Here is a 20359-nt window from a genome sequence, read left to right as displayed (position 1 = left end):
CGCAGCTGTGACACGGGGCTGGTGCTCCGGCAGGGAGCAGCTGAGCCTGGGGGGCTCTGAGGTGCTGCCAGCGGCCTGTCAGCCCAAGGCACGGAGTCTGACAAGGTGACAAGTGACCACAGCCGAGGCCATCGCCTCCGGAGAGCTCGGCAGCTCCACTGACCACAGCCCCACTCGGGAGCTGATGTAAGCACTGACACCAGGAATTCCCGAACCCACCGCAAACCGCGGGGCAGAGCCGCCAACGGCCGGGGCGGGGCGGGAGGCGGGTCCCCGGAGCTGCCCGGACTCGCCGTTGCCAAGGGCCCGGGGACGCCAGGCCGGGCCCTGCCCTGCGCGGTTCCCCAGCGGGCATGGACAGCGTCGGCAGCCGCTCCACCGCCTCAGTGCTGGCCGAGCTCCACTGGGACGATGGCTACGCCATCCCCGTGGCCAACGCGGAGAACAAGGCGCTGGAGGACGAAGTGAGCGCGGGGCTTCGGCCGGGGCGGGGAGAGGGACAAGCCGCCCGCCAGCGGCCCGGAGGGCTCCCCAGTAGGGCCGCCGGAGCGCGGAGCTACCGGCCTGGCTCTGAGGGGCCGCCGGCGCCCTGCCCCTCCCCGCCTTCCCCGGGCAGCCTTCCCCGCCGGGAAAACCCCCGGGTTCCGCCGAGCTGCGCGGGGAAACTGGGAGCGCGGTCCCGGCCGTAAGGCGAGGGCAGCGGTACCCGCGGGGTCCCGGCCCGGCGGGGGCAGCGAGAGCCCGAACGTGCCCCCGTTTGGCCTCAGCTGTAGCGCCTGGGCAGGTCTGGTTGTCCCGATCATAAACAGGACTTAATGGCAAAAGAGTTTTTGTCACTACCTCGTCTTCCCAAATCTCTTGTTTCAATAATTTGGAGGAATGCAGTGCATACTTGTTACTTTGTTTTATATTAGTAATTGCAATGACTATATTTTTAAGTAGTTGCAAGTAATAAACACTCAACTAAAACCAGATAATTGACAAGTGTAACTCTTAAATAGCTGCAGAAGATGCAAAAAGAAAAACTGAACCTGCAAAATGAGTTGACCGACTTAGAAGAGCGAATAAAAGCAATGACATCTCATCTGCGAAACGTGAGAGAAGAGCTGAGCTTCACTGCGGTAAATCACTACCTCTAGCAGATCCATTTTATCAGACAGACTGGTAGTCTGAGTATCTTTCTGTGGCTGGTGATCCTATATACTTTGGCAGATTTCTTGGAGATTTGTCAGGATTTCCACAGGAAACAAAAGATAAACTATATCTCAGTGACATTACGTGATCATCATTAAAAAGACTTTCCAAGATCAAATGATTGTACCTAGAAAAAAGGCAAGATAGATGCATTTTCGAATTCTTGATTAAGGGAGACTTTTGTAGAGGATAAGAAAAAACTGTTCAAGGAAAATAAAACATCAGTGTAAGGGGAAAAACAAATTTATAATCTTTATAATGGCCAAGAGTTAATTGTGAAATGCTAGTGAAGAGTTATTCTGTGGACATGAAAAATGAAGTGAGATGGCTTAGGTGCAAGTCTTCACTTACACTCTGTTAATTGGTCAAAATGGGTGGTTTAAATTTCTAAAGAGTCCCGAGTCAAAGCTGCACACGCTTCAGGTAAAATATCCTAGCTGAAAAAGTTTTAAGAAACTTCCCTGCAGCTGAACAACTGTTTAATTTTTTTGGTGCTAGACTCAAGTTCTAATTTGCACATAAAGAAAGAGGTAGCACATACTAGTCTCTACTCAAGAGAAGCTTCTAGTAAGTAATAGGTTTGTTATTATACAAGGAAGAAAACGCCTGTTAAATTGCATTTGTCAGATAGATTAGACAATATAGAGATACTGCTGTAGGCCAGCCTGGTCTCTGTCTCTGCATGCAACAATTAAATGATTTCTTTTGCTGTGCCTCCTCAATATGACATAAAGCTGCTGGTGATCAAGACACTAAGATTTTGATTTTGAAAGATGAAGATTCAGAATCTTGGGTGAAATATCTTTGAAGTGAGTTTTTAGGGCTATAAATGGTTGATCTGTGGATATTTGATACAATGGGGGTATATGTGTGTGTATATATATATAAAAGAATACATACTCTTGCGATACTAAGATCCATACAAGAGTTGCTCTGAAAATTCCTATATTTGCATGACAAAATCATACCATCTCTGACTTGGAATTTGGCTGTATGTAGAAAAACTTGCTTTTTTAAATCCATATATGCCACTTGATTATTGTAAAATGCTGAAGTGTGTTATTCTCCAGTCTCTTTACAGAGCCAAAGAGAATGAAATTGAAACTGAACGACACTTTAAAGCCCTTGCTGAGAGAGAACAAGGACGTCTCAAAACTGAGATCAAACGACTGGAAGATGAGATTGTTTCCTTAAGAGAAAAGAAAAACAGCCAAGAAGTAAGGTTTAAAATTTTTGTAGAACACCTGTATTGAAGTGACTTGTCCTCACTTGCACTTACAGAAATAATAGTATAAGTCAAGAGTAACTAATTATAACTAAATCTTTTAAAGTATAATAAATGTTCTGGATGTGCTTTTCCCTGTGCAGGCAAGTAGAGGCACACTGAGCATCTCCTTGCATAGATTGGTCAAGGCTTAGCAAATATTAGGTAGATATTGAAAGACTGCAGTTCTTAATGCCAGATACACAGTCACACATCCATATCACCATCTTGTTAATTCTCAGAGGTATTTTCTTTATGTTTTTAAAACTAAATTGTTGGTGGCAAATGTTCTTCCCCACATAAATAAGTTGGGTGCATGATTTCAAGGTCAAAAATTTGCTTTACATTAAAAAGTAGTCTAATGCTATCTAATTACAGGTGTTTTTCTGTTTTATGGGACTGTATCTTCTTCTTTCTACCAACAATTTAAATTATGTGTTTGGTTTTTTATTTGCTCTTTTTGTCCTCATCAAGTCTGTAATCTCCAGTCCCTCAGAATGGGTAGCATGATGGAGGTATCCTTGCTATTCACCTGGATCCAGATTCTCTCATATTTGTGTCAGAAATCTCTTCACAGTCATGAGGGGCCACTGGTAAATTGATACGCAGGATAAGGATCCAAGAACTGGACCTTAGTGTGGAAGGAAGAAACTTTACCCTCTGATGCCTCAGATGAGTTTATTATCTAGAATAAAGATCCCACATATAGGTATATCTCACCACAGGATGACTTTTCTGTTTAAAATAATTTGTGTTTTAGTTTTGTGGTAATTTACTGTCTTGTCTCTTCTTTAAGACCAGGAAATGTATTAGCATTCTTCAAGTATAATACACAACTAACAACAAAGCAAGCTAACAGTTCTGTTGACAACAAGATGTATGTAAACCTTTTACAGTACTTGAACTGGTTGTTTCAATTACTATTCAAATAAAATAGTAGATGTTTAACCCTTTAATTATCTCTTATTTTATTAGAATACTATAGATAAAACCACGAAGAAGTTGGAAAACTTAAAACAACAGATGAACTGTGATGAGGAAGTTCTGGAGAGCTGGATACAGGAAACTAATCGTAAAGATAATGACTCTCTCACAATCCAGAAGTATGCACAACAAGATGAAGGGAAACTAGGAGTAAGTAGAAATGACAACAATTTTCAGAATTAGAACCATTTTAGCATTTGAAGACAGAGAACAGGTTTTACAAAAGGTGAAAGGCATAATTGAAGACATTAATTTGTTTGTTCATTTGGGTACAATTCAAGTTTGAGTTTTTCTAAGAAAGTGCACAAATGGATAATAAAGTTTAGGAAACAGTATCACTGAATTAAACATGCATAAATAGTGTAGATTTTCTCATTAGAACTGAATTTGTTAATACTTAGAACAAAGTATATCTATTTCAGTAAAGCTGCCTAGAATAATGAGAGATGGTATAAATAGACCCTCCAGTCATAAGTTCAGACTTCATAAGGGTTAGTTCTGAAGTATATTAATTCAGAGATAAGTATCCCTGGTTAATATTCTTTTGAGACTTTAAATACAGGGAGGAGAAAATTTATTGCTACTCATTAAATGCTTAACCCCAAAACTTTAGCTTACACAAACAGTCTTACTGATACCATTTACATCAGCGAGTGACACAGCGTAGTTGGAAGAGTGAAGTGAAATAGCTGATGCTGAGGACACCACATACAAGTTTATATGTGATGAAGGGTTACTCTGACGTAGCTCCAGTCTGGTCCCAGAGGCTGATGAGATTATGGGCTCTTGTATAGCCAAAAATTGGAAAGGCTAGATGCTTTTTTTTTTTTCTAAAACACAATAAAATTAATGCCTCGGTAATTTCACCTCTAATTATAGCAGAGCTTTAAGAATTTATAAGACATCACATATTTGTATTCAAATACATAATATTTTTTATCCTTTCATTTTAGGCATTAACCCTTCAAGTAGAAAAGTTGACCATGCAAGCAAATCAAAAGCGCAGGGCTCTTGATAATGAGCTTACAGAAACCATAACGGCTCAGGTTTGTGCTTCAGGTTCTTGAAGAGATCTTGTTACATATGAAATTTTTAAAATCAGAAATCATGGGAGTGCTTTCTTTTAAACAGATAGAGCTTGACAGGACAGCTGAAGATTTTCGCAGAGCTCATCAGGAAAGGCAAGAAGTCATCAAGCAGTGGGAGAACGCGATACAGCAGATGCAGAAAAGAGATGAACAGATTGATCATTGTGCTTTGGTAAAACCGCTGTAACTGGTCCATGTCAGGATATCAGCCTACTTTGTATCGATGATATTGATAGGAATTTTGGCAGTCAAACACAGAATTACTTGGTCTTTTAGATGTTCAGTGTTTTCTTTGTGTTTACCTCTGAATTTTATTAAGGTGTTTAGAAGTTCAGATATTACTAAAATACATTCAGAATTTATTTTGAAAGCAGTATCTCACAGTGTAAGTAATGCTGCTCCGCTTGATACTATCCAACATTTAATTTTCAATCTCAAGGTCATTGGAAAACGCAAAGCATGCCAGTTTCAGTATTTTCTGTGATCCTAGAAGCAACAAGATGAAGTGTTATTTCTGAGAGAGTACGGGTATTCAACTGCAAGGAGGAGATTCTGTGTCTGAGATGCAATATAAAAAAGAAAACCGAACAATTATTATTGAAGGAATTAGCAATGCTTACGTTAAAAAAATGTACTAATAGAAAATGGCAAGCCAGAAGAAATATTACCAAACAGAAAATATAGTGGTCTAATCTAGCTGAAATATTTTGATTTCATAGTATTTCAGGTCAGAAGACTCCTGCAAAGAACAAACAAAAAACCCAACCCAACAACAACAACAAAAAAAACCCCAGCTCTGGCCAACCTTGTATATATTAGTAGTCTATAGAACAGACCTACTGATGCTTTCGTAAACATTTCACTGAATAGCTATAAATCTGTCAGCTAAAGGATGCACCACTACTGTTGGTCATTTTCCTCTTGCATTTTTCTCCACTTCAAGTCTTTCTGAAGTTTTCTTTGCATAGACTTTTCTTTTTTTCTATTCAAGCAATCAGAAATTATTTTTATTTCATACAAGTTTACAGTGTCTTTTTTTTTTTTTTTACTTCTTGATTGGATTATTTTGGAGGTTTCCAATCCAAAACAATTATATTTGGTGTTGTGACTGGTGGAATGAAGTCATTTAAAAATGATGTGCTAACTGGGCTGTCTTGTGCAAAGAATAGTCTGAACAGCATTCTATCTTCTGGGTGTGCCTTTTATTAATCTAACACATCTTAAGTAATGCAAGCAAATCTAAAATGTTTTTATCCTGATAGCTAATAGCAGAGATAAAACAGGAGATCAGAAAGAAAGAAACTGTGCTGAAAGAGAAGACTTCCTTTTTGGTAAATGAAACTCTTAATAATATGGAATATGAAAAGAAAATTTCTTCAGCTGAACAGGAAGCTGCCGGCCTCCGAAATGAATACCAAAGTCAGGAGACTTACAGAGTTCGGCTGCAGGATGAGGTAAGCATGAACAAACTGTTCAGAAAAATAGACTGGAACTAGAACTTGTAGCTCTAACTTTTGACTACGTGGAGGAAATACAGGAATCGCATTTGTTTTTCTCTGTTTTTATACTAGGCTCTTAATAATTCAACAAAACATCTGCTCTTCTCAGTCTATTTGTGATTAACGGGATCTGAACCCTCAATTTAATCCTTTCATGGGTAGTGGTAAAGAGATGAGCTTGTGTTCTCTGTGTTGGTATAAAATTGGTGAATTTTCTCTGAATCACTGTTAGATGCTTCACAAGGAAGCGTGTCTTGTCTTTAGGGTACATAGGCTGCAGTATTGTATAACGATGAGAGAAACCTCTTCTAGATTCTAAACAGTTCCTATCCTGTGCTCTCAGAAGTGCGTGTTGATGGCCCTTGTAGTCAGGTTGAAATTATTTTAAAAAAACAAAACAAAACCCCAAACGCTCTCACATGGCTTTCTAATCCAGAGGCAGTAGGACAGGGCTACTCTCAATGAGCCATGCTTGATGCTGTCCATACTTAACTCTGTTACCTATGTGTAATCTGCACTTAAAGCTAGGAATGAGCTGCATTGCTTAATTATTTAAATGCCTGTAGAAGTACTTCTAAGAGGTAATTCAAGTCTCGTGGCCCTGTTGAGAAGGGATACACTTGCATTACCTAAGTTTTCTCTTAACAAGAAAATGGTAACTCTGGGCCACCCAGCCAGCTCAGTGATTAAAAACCCTGCATCTGCTGTTGCCTTAACTTCGGATAGCTTTGCTGTGGAAGGTGGTTCACAAACTGATATAGTAATTAAACTGTAGGTAGCTCAAGCAAGGTGTAGGTTATTAGATTACCCTATAATTCATGCAAATTTGAGGGTTCCCAGAATTGGTAGGGTTTTATCTCTTAAAATGTGAGATTCTTACTTGATGTTTTTCCCAATTAATACTACGCAATGTGATAATGAGGACAGTCTCCCATTATTAGGTGTTAGAACATCTGTGGCATGTAAGTGAGAAACAAGGAAAGAAACAGACTTACAGTTCAGCTGACAACTTGTGACCTTCCAGTTCTCATCCTGGTACAGAGACCTGCTCTGTGTACAGCCTTGATCAGGTTTCTTCATCTGTGAAAGTGAAGACAATTGCACTGTTAAGTGATACTGTGAAGATTAATGAGCTACCGATTGTAAAATGTTCCTATCCTGCTTAATGACTGTATGCTGTCATGCTTTTTTACTAAATTAAATGTGTGTATTTTTGTCAGTGTTCCTTAATCAAAATAGTTTTATGTACCCAACAAAGTTTGAATTAGAGGTATTTAGTCAATACGTAAGGCTATCTACGTTCACAAAGAACCTCATTCAAGTGAGCAGTGCTCTATAAAACCATGGTTCCACTTACACAGATGCTGTTGGAGAAGAACTGCAGCCCACAGCACCTTAATGATTCCTTGTGTATTATTAATTATTAAGTATTTTGTCTATTCAGATTAAGCTGTGGTGATTTACAGCACCTCAGAATTTGCAGCACTTCTCATTTGGAAAAGAGTGTTAGAAAGAAATGTAGTACTTTGCAATAAATAGGTCCCTTAATATTTTAACTATCCTAGCACGTACCAAAGTAAATAAGAGCTTGGTTGCTCTATTTTGTAATTTATTAGCTGGATACTTTGAAATGCACTGTGGACAAAACTGCTTCTGATCTGGAGTCTTTGAGAACACAAGTAACCAATCTGAAGAAAGAAATTCAGAAAAAACAAGACAGGTAAGAAACAGACGTTTAAAACATAATTTGTATGGGTTAGTAATATAATCAAATCTTTGAGCTAGCGAAGAACCTTAAATAACATTGATGATTAAAGCCTCCAGCTTTCTGATTATTTCATGTTCTGCATAGTTTCTGGCACTGGGCAATTTAGGAAATACTCCTGGTAATCCTTGTTTTTAAAGGGTGTGAAAAAAAATCAAGGCCTTGTTTATCACAGGTTAAAGTTTAGCCGGATAAACTTCGGCAGTGTTGTATATGCAACATACATTTAACTTGTTAAATCATGTAATTTTGTTTAGAGCAAGCTTTCTTAAAGAAAGAAATGCAAGTCTTTCCACCAAGCTGGAACTTTTGACTGAGAAGACACTCAGTTCAGAAGAAAAAGCTTTGAGGATGGAAGAAGTGCTAAAGGAAGAAGAAAAAATTGTCAAGGTAAAATGTTTTTCATGGTTTCTGCAAATGAGGATTCATTTAATTTGCAAGCTCTATCTAGAAAACATTGATGGATTAAAATGGAATGTAGCTATTTCATCAAATGATGAAGTAATGTTCATGTAGATACCTCAGCACCTGTGCTGGGAAAACTGGAGGAAAATAAGTGGTACTAGTAATTCAGAACATGGTTTCCCCACATACTAACACAGGAACTGAGAGGGTGGAGTGTTATTTTTTCAAACCTTTTAACTCCACAGGAATTAACTGTAATTTTAAATATACATATAGAAACTAGAGAGGGGATGCCTTTCCTTTATAGAGTTCCTTAAGTTACAGGCCTTACTTACTGTTTTGTTTTTTCAGATAATTTGAAAACAAGTTAGAATGAGATAACATTTCATTGAAATGAAAATCTCATTTGCTCCCCTTAAGACTGTTAGTGGGGCGGCTCAACCATTAGCAGGGTTTCTCTACTTGCGTCTCTGGCGGATAACCTAAGATGACATTGAGCTCAGCAGCTCCACAGCTTCAGGGTGATATTTTAACTAGGATGAACTGTTCTTGAACAATGTCTGTGACGTATTGATCAGAAGCGTGCTTCCCATCACCATTAGACACACATAGCTATTTGCTGCTTCTATTAATTTACTGTGAAGAGATGTTTACAGGAACAATGTGGATGAAATGTCACCATTTTGCACTTCAGTTCTGTGATACTTCTCCCTCTTCAATCTGTGGCAAAACACTGTTGCATGGTGAAGCTTACTGAATACTTTATCTCTATTAACAACCTCAATTAAAGGGAGAGAAACAATTTCCATTAAATAAATGAATTTAGATATGCAAGAATGACTACGCAGCCATCATGATCCAGTTTTAGGAGATGAATTCATTATTGTCATTAGTTTCAGAGATACAGCTTGGTATTGGGCACCTGTGTAAAAAGAATTTACTTCTGAAGTTAAACTCCTTTGTTCAGGTGTGATCCAAAGCCCACTGACACCACTGTAAAATTTTGTATTAAACTTACAGCAAGTTTAACTACAAAAAAATTCAATTTGGTAGACTGTAATTACAAACTCTTAGGGAAGAAGTTATCTTTTGCTCTTATTAAACCCAGTGAAATACTTCACAAGCAAATTTCATAATGTGTACATATAAAATCAAGAAGAAACACATTTTTAATTAGAGAAGTGAATTCTAAGGTGGTTTTCTATATTAATTTAAATGTGCATCTTCCAACTCTGTACCAGACTTGAGCTAAACGTAAATGAGTCTCAGAACAGGCTTGTGATGCCACAGCACTCGTTTTGGAGCTGTACCTTACAGGAAAGCAGCACGCTGAATGGCCTCAGTATGGTAGGATCCAAGTTAAAAACCAACCAAACAAAAAACCCCACCACAAACAAACAAAAAACCCCACAAAACAAACCCACACCACCATAACAACAAAAAACATCAACAACAAACCCCCGCAACTTTCTCTTTAAGTCAAAGACTTTTCTTGGCAACCATTTTGAAGACCTAAGAAATTCTGTGTTCATATTAATGGATAGAGTATTGAAATTTTTAAATCATCCTATATATGATTAATAAAGGCAAATAATTCCTCAGAAATTACTTATGTGATTAATTAGTTCTCACTACTGAATTGTTAACTTGTCACCAGGAAAAAGAAACAGAAGTGAAGCAGCTAAAAGAACTACTTTTCAAGAAGACTCAAGAGTTAAAGGCACAGAAGGATAAGGAGAAGTGTGTTCTAGCGGAAATTGAGGGAAGTCGAACATCCCTTAAAAATCTTAAGAGTCGGCTGCACAGACTTGATGCAGAAGCATTAAAACAACAAGAACACATTTATAACCAGGTAAAATATTAACACACTTTCATACTATGATTTTTGGGTCTAGTGAGAGTAAATTGCTTGAGTTCTGTAATCTTTGTCAACATTTTGGAAATGCCATGCAGTATAATTTGAAGTCTGCGTTTATTTCTGTCTCTGGATGTATGGATAAAATTGAGATAACTGAAACTTGCTATAGTATTACCTACATTATGTACTTGTGTATTTCATTATTTTTTTGGATCTGCTGCTTTCCCCACTAATTTCTCAAATCAGTTCTTTACTTTGATCCCTCTGAACCACAAGAAACCTCAGGGTAAATTTTTAAAGCAATACAAGAGGTACATGGCCAAATCCTGTTATTTACTAATTGGATTTTGTGCATATTTCCTATGCACCACTTTGAAATTTGCTCTTTTATATCAGCATCTACTGGTAACAGCAAGATGGCAACTCAATTGTGAGCCTCCCTACAGCAGACTGTGCTGAGGATGCTTTGTTACTCTTCTAGAAGATTATTCCTGAACTGTCACTGCACATCAGTTATCTAAGAATATTTTGCTAATGAGGTCTATAAGCCCTAAATTATTATAAAACAATAGCTTAATTGGGTGACTGTCCTAAAGCCAACATTTAGATCCAAGTTTATATCAATGTTTTAGCTTTATAGGAAGGTTATAATTGCTTATCTCAGACTATTAATTCTCTTTAAAATTATTTTAACAGGATTTTTATATTCAGCAAGTACAGAGACGGCTGTCACGGTTAGAAGGAGATGTTAACGCAGATGAGAGACAAGCTTTGGAAGCAAAAATTGCTGAGCTTAAGAAAACCTTAGAAGAAAAGAAAAACGCATATGATGTTTTACAGGCGCAGCACAAGAAACTTGAGGTAACTTCCTTAGGACATCAGGTTGATTATGTAACATCTAGAAACCTCAGCTAACAAAGTAGATTGGGTCTTATTAATTAATAACTTGGTATTAGATTAAAAGATATCTGAACTTTGTGTAACAGTGGAAAACTTCATACATTCCCTGTACCTTCCAGAAAAATAGGTTGTTACTGTACAACTAAAGCACCTTAGCAGAAAGAGAAGCATTGAAAAGTTGGAAAGGCGAGTTTAGCTTCCACTTCAAGGTGTGACTGACTGCTTGTAAATGTCAGAATTTGTCATTAGCACCATGCAGAAATAGGAGACTGCATGCGGTCTGCATTGCTCTAGGCACTGTTTGCAGAGCAGCACATAGACACATGAAGATGATGGTTCCTGGTTTCAGGACTTAAAAATATCTAATTTAAAATTAACTGGTAGCTTTCGGTGCAAACTACATTCACTGAAATAAATTAAACATAACTTCACTTGGAAACAGAGCGATGTCCATTTCCTCAAGAGAGCAATGGATAAGACAGGAGAAGAAACAAGTGGTGTGATGGTGAAGATAAATGAACTAAATCTTTTCAATGAGAGATCAGATCAGGAGTTGAAAAAAGCGAAAGCCATTAAGCAGGTACAGTTTTATTTTGCAGCTTTACTAACACAGAACCTGTTTGCTTCTTAAAACACAAACTCATGACTTATTCTGCAGGCTGTTGTCTGCCTCCCACAGTGCTACATCATTATATCCATAACAACCCTCTTTGTAGTTTCTTGCCTTACACCTTCATTCCCAAACTCTGAAGTCACTTTTGTCACTATTCTCTTACTAGTCAACATGATGCTTCTCCTGTGTCTGCAGCATAAAGTTTCTTTGGGTTATTAATTTAATTGCATATTACTTATACCATCATATCGACTTGGTCAGTGTGTTCGGTTTGTTTTGCTTTTTTTTCTTATAAATGATTGCCTTCAAAATAGAAAATTTATATACTGCCCAAGGACATCTTTACCTTGTACTGAATTTTTATTCTCAATCTGTGATGCCAGCTAAGAAGTTTGGCTCGGTTCTCTTATTACATTGTGAGACTTTTCTCAGCAGATGGTTTGGATATACCTACATTACAATTTAAGGTATTAGAAATAAAATGGAAGTCTTTCTCCCCATATGTTAGTAAACAGCAAAAAAACCCCAGTTCCTAGTCCTCTAATTACTGCACATTTTTTTCCTGCAATAAGCTCTAGCTTTCCTAAAAGAAGCACTAAGGTAGTAGAACAATACAGGGTCTAAGTAATGGGAGGAGGTTTTGCTCTTGACTTCACTGGGGCACCTGCTCTTCAGTGAAAATGCTCCCTAACCTGGAACGCTGCCTTGCGGATGAAATTCAGGGGAATAAAAGAAGCAGCTGATGGCGTTAAAGACCTCAGAGAAGAAATGGTACAGAGTTTGGAATCCATAACAGATTTTTTTTAATGATTCCAAGTGTTTGCATGGTAATCAAGTTCACCACTTGCTGTTTTTCATGAGTTTTGGTATATATAAATTTGCCCATATAACAACAGGACTTTTAGACCTACAAAATCTATAACACATTCCAAGAGAATTAAAATGGTTTCAGTGAGATATTAACTGCTTCAGAAAGTTCCTTGTAAGATCTGCTTGATTTCTTTGAGACCACCTTTATAGTCTTACCACTGGTAATGCTGACTGAAAGGTGTAGGTGGAAAAGCCTCTCAACCCCTATCTAAGTCTGAATTTGTAGGAAACAAACTACCCCTATTGCACTCACCATGTGAACTGTTAGCAAACGAGAAATTGAGAACATTTTTAAATGCGGAGCAAAATGAGTCTGACAGTTGTATATGTAAAAGGTAAAACAATGGATGCTTTATAAAAAAACCACACAACACAACAACTTATTAACTGCTATAGACATCTTAATTATAAACAATGCTTTCTTATTTTGAGACCTTTTTGGCATTTATTAGGAGATGATGGTGGACGATAATCTCTTAAAACTAGAACTGAACCGTCTTCGAGATATTCTGTATAATAAGACAGAGAAGGTTCTGACACTGGAAAAACAAAAATTGGAGTTACAGAAAGCAATAGCAGAAAGAACTGAGGAAATCAAGATTCATAAGGCAATGCTGGATTCGCAGATAAGACTTGTGGATCAGGAACGGCAACGTATAAGGTAACTATTCTTATATAAATTAAACTCATAACTTTTGCTGAGTATAGATTACACGGGGACTTACTCAAAAAAGTGAAGCATTTTATCCAGTTTCACCAATTAGAGAAATGGAGGATGAAATAAGTCTCTATATATTTACCAAGACATGTGAGGTTAGCAAGACATCCCTTCTCTGAAATCCAGCCTACATCTTTAACAGTTTGGTGACCAAGAGATATTGTTGTTTATTCTGATGATTCTCTACAGTACTGAGAGGAAACCTCAGTTTCCTTACTTTAAAAAAAGTAAATGTCATGTGCATTCTCCAAAATAATCAGGAAATGTGAAATCAGTGTGCCTGGAGGTATGGCAGAAACGTTGCTTTTAAAGAGGGTTTACTCCCAACTTGATATAACTGTGATTTCTTTGACTCATACAGCATGTCTGTCTGGTTTGGGATTTGTCTTTTTAACAAATGAACTCTCCATTATCTGTCCTATATAACAAAATTAAACTTTGTGAATTATGTATATACGCTATTATAAAGTAACCATGTATGAAATAACTTTTCCCTTCTGTAATATTTAGTGCTAAGTATCTGAGAGAGTTTTAGCTCTGCAATCCCAGTATCTGTAGCCCGTCAAATCAATGCTTCAGCAGCTGAGCTGTGGAAAGCTGGCAGGCTTTTTATTCCCTCCTCTGCTAACCACACCCCACACAATAGGAAATTAGAGTGATTTAGTGTGACTAAAGCTTAACTGCTCACCGAGAGTGCAGACTGTGTGGCTTTTTTCCTTTGATAATTACACAGCTAATTGATACTTCCGTGTAATTTGATTTGGGGTTGTTGCCTACTGTTGCTTACGCTCATCTAGTAGTGGCAATATTAAGATAATATCAGCAGGAGGCAGCTTGCGCAGCTGTACAGTTTAAATGCCAAACCTTTAAAATTTTGGGGGAGGACCGTGGCACAGTCCTTCAAGATGCAATGATCTGGAGTATGAAAATAATTTTGTCTCAGTTTAGAACTGCAAGAGAAGTGTGGGTAACCACAAGAACAAGATGACTGTAGCTGGGACAACAGAAAACAACAAAAACCAGCAGAAGCACAACTGCTGCCATAACCCCAGTAATTCAAACTGCTACAGCAAGAACTGCCTGCAAAACACTACCAGAATAATACTTTCACAACCCATTTATTTTTTTTTTTCTAAATAAATCAGTGCTGAATTTCAAGATCGCCTCAGTAAAATTGATAAACTGAGATGCAGATATGAACTTCTTACTGTTGTCATGATGCCATCCGATGGAGAAGAGAAAACCATTACCTACTATGTAATAAAGGTATTTTATTAACGTAATTCCTTCTACTTTGAGTATTTAAGCTATAGATTTCCCTGGGCTCTATTCAAGTAAATAAGACAACCTCCTTACCTACTGCTTACTTTCCATCTAGTTGTTTTACACTATGTGACGCTGTTGTTTATTCAGATGATAAAGCAATTTCACATGGATCTCTGTGGTCAGTCCTAAGGTCCGTGGAGCATTAATTTTGAGCACCTTGAAAATTTTCACTCCAGTGCTCATTAATTTACAAAGACAAGAAGTCTTGTGGTAATCTGTGACTGATTATCACATCCTCACATGATCTTAATTTTTTCTACCCTTCGGAGTTATTTTTTAGGTATTTATTTCACCCTGTCCTGTTTAAACCTTGCAGAATGTCAGCTTTCCCCTTTACTTATCATTCACTCATGTATACTTCAGCTTTTCATTGGAGAAAAAAAAAAAATCAGTCTTTATCCATAAGGTAATGCCCCAATTCTAGAATAAAAATCTATTATTTTTGAGGTCCACAAATTCTCTTTATGTCCTCTTAAAGCAAAACGCTTCTAGCTGTGATCTTGGCTCTGAAGTCCATCTTCTTCTCATTCTTAAGTGTTAAATTTCTGAATTATGGTATTTCTGCTATTATGAGGTCTAGCACAGCAGAAGACCCTCAGTAAAACCCTTGTCACGGTTGGTAGTTTATCCTCTGGAAGTATGGAGATTTTTTCACCACCTCAAATTTTCTGAGGGGCTATAGAAAATACTTCACCAGCTGCCTGTTTCTTACATCTTGCTGGTCAGATGAATGAAGGTTTTGAGGTGAGTAACTCCCAGACACACTAGCTTACTTTTAACACTCTTGGTGGTTTTATATAATGTACAGGCTCAAATCTTACTTGGCTTTTGTGGGTAAGGAAAACAAACAGACGTGAAGCATGTGCTGCAGTTCCCATCAGCAGTGCAAAGCACGGAAACTGCTTTGTACAGTGTGGATGCTGCTGACCAGGACTTTGTGAGTTGAGATGGAGAGACAGACACCAATAATGAAATGCACGTGGATTAAGTATCTCAAAAAGATTCCCGTGCTGTAAATAACTACTCCTTTGAGTTACTTAGTAACTCAAATCTCAGTTCAAGCCTGACAACACAGATAAGCCCCATATCTACCTAGGATTTTAATCTGTAAATATTGCAGGTATTTTTTTTTCTGTATAATTGTCCTAATATTTTCAGTATGTGTGCAATCACCTAAAGTATCAGTTTTATTTCCAGGCTGCACAGGAAAAGGAAGCACTTAAACGTGAAGGTGATGATTTAGATGCAAAGATCTGCACAGCTGAAAAAGAAATTGTAGCTTTGGAAAACACTTTGTGTGTGCTTAATAACTGCAACAGCAATTACCGAAACTCTTTCAAGGAAGTCACTGAGACAAGTATGTAAAATAGAAATTGCTATTTGCTGTCTGAGTTATAGATGATGGTATAACTTGGGTAGAGAGTGAGGAAATTCCATGGCACAAAAGAATGAATCACAGAGAGAGACGAAAACTGGTAGTAGCAGCAGGGTGTAAGTGACATGCTACTGTGAACAGTTCAGCAGAATAAGCACACAAGAAAGCAGAGTAAGGCATAATTAACTAATATTATGTTCTCACATCTGATTGTTGTGAAAATATCTAAGACTATATACATTTTGTTAACAGTCATTCAGAAGATGTAAAGCATAAAGACAATTATTGGGGGGAGAAAAAAAAAGTCATTACGGGCAGAAAGAAGTGCCCCTGAAGTACATAGGGCTAGGGGATAAAACTGCACAGAACAAACCCCGCTACATTCTCTGTAGTGCTGTGTCACACACAGCTACTCATCCAGCAGGATGATCCACCCCATAGCTACACCAACATCATCTCTGATTTTTGCATGGAAGAGAGGAAAAAATAGCAAACTGTCATCTGGGAAAATGAAGAGGAAGATGAACACTTAAACTGTGTTATTTTAGCGTAGTGTCAGTAGACTTTAAAATATGGACTATCCAACTACAAGTTTTTGGATCCTGGAAATTTCTCAGAATTCTGGAAAATATCTTCATCTGTTGTTTCGGTTGCCACTCACACTTCATAAGGTTGCTGTCCTTCAGTGGAACTTTTTCATTTTGCATATAAAAAGCATTACCATAAACTTAATTACAGAAAATATTTAACTTTTGTGCCCTCTGCTGGCTCTGGCAACAGTAGCTCTTAAATCATTCTCATGAATCCAGTTACTTTGTCCCAGTGATTTGGAATTACTAGTAGAGTACTTAAAAAAACCCTTTAAACCTTGAGGTCTCTCATACTGCCAAGACTAATATAGTAATACTCTGTGGTGCAGCTACTATAAAGTGCAACTTATTTTAAAGTGAAAATGCAGTTGTATATGCTGCTTGTCCAGCATTAATGCTGCCTCTTTGTTTGGGATGACAGGTGAGGAATATGAGGAAAAATTGAAACTAGAGGAGGAGAAAAGGGTTGTTGATGAAAAATACAGATACAAACAAAGACAGATCAAGGAACTTCAGGAAAATCTCCAGGTAAAATACAAGCACAAGTTCTGGTTGAACAGAGAAGGCTGCAGCACATAGCTAAATCCATGCAAGCCATCTTATTGACAGAAAATTTTTGTCTGTTCTTTGATATCCTGTGCTTTGTATGAATGGATACAACTTTTTTAGAAGGCTCTACCTCTCCTTTCGAAAATTGAGTGCTTGTTTTTTCCTCGAATCACAATGAAACTTCAGGCTTTTTCGTTTTTGTTTTTTTTTGTTTGTTTGTTTGTTTGTTTTGTTTGTTTTTTTTACAGCTAGAAGTTTCAAAATGCCAGATGCTCAGTGCCAGATGCTCTGTTCTGGCACCCAGCTGTATTTTTGTGTAGCATACACCGCTATATTGTATCATCCTGTCCAGTACTGCAGAGGTTAAAATCCACACATCTGGTGTCTCTGGCATCCACATCCCAGAATTTTTCTAGAAGAACATATTTCATTAGCTTTCAGGGTGCTTCAGTTTAAACAGGATTAATTTAGCTCAAGCAAGCTAGCTGACTCTTAACTGAGCAGGATGAGCAATACATGCAGGTAAAGGATAGCTTGTGTTCAGGCTCCACATAAGGACTTACTCTGGGTTCCCTTTGTTACCAAAAAGCCCACTGAGCCCTTAAGAAGGAACAACACTTAACTCCGAGGTGTGACAACTTAGTTAAAATGTTCTTAGGTAGAAGAAATCAAAGACACCTTGTTATATCCCTGTTATTCTAAGCCCTAAGTCACTGGCTACAGGTCAACAAACACTCCTGTTGCTTATTCTACCACCATAGTACATATGTGTTATTTAATAAATAATATCTCTGAAATAAAAGACACCTATCTTCATCAGGGAGTAAGTCCTAGGATATAATGAGGTGTTAAGGCCTTTTTATGTATTTATTTTTTAAAAATCAGAGCCACCTTTATGGAGCTGAAGGTATTAATTCCAGCCAAAAGTATCCATTTCTTCCCATGGAAAACAATGTTATTTTCTTAGGATCGCTTGCACTGGTAAATTGGTACTGGGTCAAGTAGACATTGCTCGGAGGCACATCTAAAAATACGTAGTTAAAACTTCATTAATAATATATTTTTAAAGATAAGTACATTAGGTGGTGGTCTCTTTATCCAGGTATTTATCCACTAAAGAATTTGACAGGCAGAAAGTTTTGAGTTGTGTTACCATTATACTAATTGCTTGAGCTACATTTAGAAGCAAGCAGTAGCCATAACAGACCCTCCCACAAAGTAACACGAACAGTGAAAGGATATCAGAACTGCTTTATAAACTAAAACTGCTGTTCAAATGAATTTGTAGAGCATGGAAAAAAGTTTTGATACACTCCTGAAGCAGGAAGCGTTCTTCCAAGAGCAAAAGAAGGAAAAACAAGCGCTTGTTTTGCAGCTGAACAAAGACATAGAAGAACAGAAGCCAAAGCTGGAAAGGGTTATAAAACAGGTCGGTATATTCATTTAAGACAACTTCTAACCTTATAGACAGTAGCATGGTTAAAACCACATAATTCAAACTTGGCAGGTTTATGAAAAAGTGCTGAACTTCCATTCTAGCAATGCTTTAAAAATATTTGTGTTAAAAAGTGTTCCAGACTATCCAGAGAAATTCAATCCCTGAAGAAAACTCAAACAGAAACACAGGAAGAAAGAGACATTGATCTCCGTGAAATGAAAATCTTCAACAAAACCATCAACAAATTGTTAGCTGATGTTCTAGAAGCAAATCCTGATTTAATTGCACCCTTTCAAATGTACTTTCACCAGGTAAGTTTTCCAGTTAACTGCCCCCAAAATCTTGATTGATGACTCTAGTCTACTGATGAGTATCTTTCAAGGGCAAGTCCTCAATTCAACAATACATAGGGTAAGACAGGAAAAGTGTTCATCTGCTTTCAACCTCTCTTCAAATACAAAGGACTATAAACCCTCCTATATACCCAGTCCTATTGTAACAACCATTACATCAACATTTTCTTTCCAAATTCTCTAGTCCAATTTAGAGCTTCCTAAAATTGCTTCTGCTGCTGGTAGTCAGAGTTCTCGATCATCATCCACGCAAAGCTCAGTAGCTTCTACCAGGTAAGTGCGAGCAGTTTTCTTGGCTTTATTTTTTTTCAATTTATTTTAAAGCTTAAACCAGCAAAATTAGTCCCTAAATGACTCGATTACTCAATCCTGAAGGTCTTTCAGTCGCACCTTCCTGAGCGCTTTGTGAAAACTCTCTCCTTACGCTGTCCCACCATTAAGTTTACTAGATATTTTTAGCATGCCATTCAGTTTACTTCAGCATCCATCAGAGTTTAAAATAAAACTGTAATTACAGAATAATTACATTTAATTTTGCTAACTGTGCTCTAATTAGAGTGGTTTCACATCATACTTGAGCTCCAGCCACGTTTTGCACTTGGTAGTGTGAGCTCCCTTTCCTAATAGGAAAGACAGCCGTGTTATGCTTTTACCGATTCCTTTTTCCCCTGTTCAACATATATTCAACTAACAGTGCGTGTAACACTTTGAATTGGTTACGATCTAACAACGTTCCCATAGGTTACTTCAGCAATTAGTGGGAATGTTTACAAGGGATCTTACCAAGAATAAACGCTGCTGCCGGGTGGCTTTGTTGTAAGCTATTCATTTATGTACAGGGATTTCTGCGTACTGAGGAGTAAACTTGTGTCTTTCAGATCCTCCGGAAGCACAAGTTCAGGCTCTAGTCAGACGTCATCACTCAAAGTCATAGACCTGAGCTTGCCTATCGACGCTCCTGGGGTGGACGCTCCGTCCAGCAGAGATAGTACCTCTGACATTTGTAAACGCAAAAAAAGTCTTAAGTAATCTTTTGAAGGCCATTGTAACGGCTTAACACTAGTTAGACTAATTAAGAAGCCTTAACTTATTTATCAAGGTCTACTGGCAATCTTAGCATTAATTTCTCTCAGAAATGTATGTTTCAACTTTCTTCTAAAGCATGCAATGAATTATCTAGGTAAAATGTAAAGCATATACTTTATATAATTAAATAAATTAACCTTTAAATTACTTTCTCATTTTGCTGTTGGAGAACTAAAAATTTGCAAACCCCTTCAGAAGCCATTAATTTACTTTTCTTATAGAACGAAAAGGAGAGTTCTGTTAAAGCCGTTAATTTTAGTGAACTGGTACCTCACTGCTGTCAGAATAGTTCTAGATTACACTGCAACAACTCAGACAAGAAAATGTATGTTTTGTTTCAAGATCAACTTTGACTATTAATCAAATAGTCATCTCAGATCAAATCTTAATTGAAAGATGACAGAATATAATTAAAGTCAGTAAAGCTGTACTTTTTCTATTCAAAATTACGCAATACCTTTTTTACAACTGATTAGTATCTACA

At 37.6% G+C, this 20359-nt stretch overlaps 1 protein-coding gene across 1 annotated transcript; it reads left to right on the top strand.

The window, feature by feature from the left end:
• Positions 1-294: 294 nt before the first annotated feature.
• CCDC39 (coiled-coil domain 39 molecular ruler complex subunit) lies at positions 295-20019 on the top strand. Its single transcript, XM_065844758.2, has 20 exons — positions 295-464; positions 1002-1121; positions 2265-2411; positions 3434-3592; positions 4396-4488; positions 4574-4702; positions 5793-5984; positions 7646-7749; positions 8052-8184; positions 9857-10051; positions 10754-10918; positions 11400-11537; positions 12893-13101; positions 14304-14424; positions 15682-15841; positions 16871-16977; positions 18287-18427; positions 18568-18747; positions 18974-19062; positions 19668-20019. Exons 1-20 carry the CDS (start codon positions 354-356, stop codon positions 19816-19818), a joined length of 2844 nt encoding a protein of 947 aa, XP_065700830.1. The 5' UTR covers positions 295-353; the 3' UTR covers positions 19819-20019.
• The last annotated feature ends 340 nt before the right edge of the window (positions 20020-20359 follow it).

Source organism: Patagioenas fasciata, chromosome 9 (assembly GCF_037038585.1).
Source record: "Patagioenas fasciata isolate bPatFas1 chromosome 9, bPatFas1.hap1, whole genome shotgun sequence".
Classification (NCBI taxonomy): domain Eukaryota; kingdom Metazoa; phylum Chordata; class Aves; order Columbiformes; family Columbidae; genus Patagioenas; species Patagioenas fasciata.
Note: the sequence above shows the minus strand (reverse complement) of the source record. Positions and strands in the feature narration are given on the sequence as shown.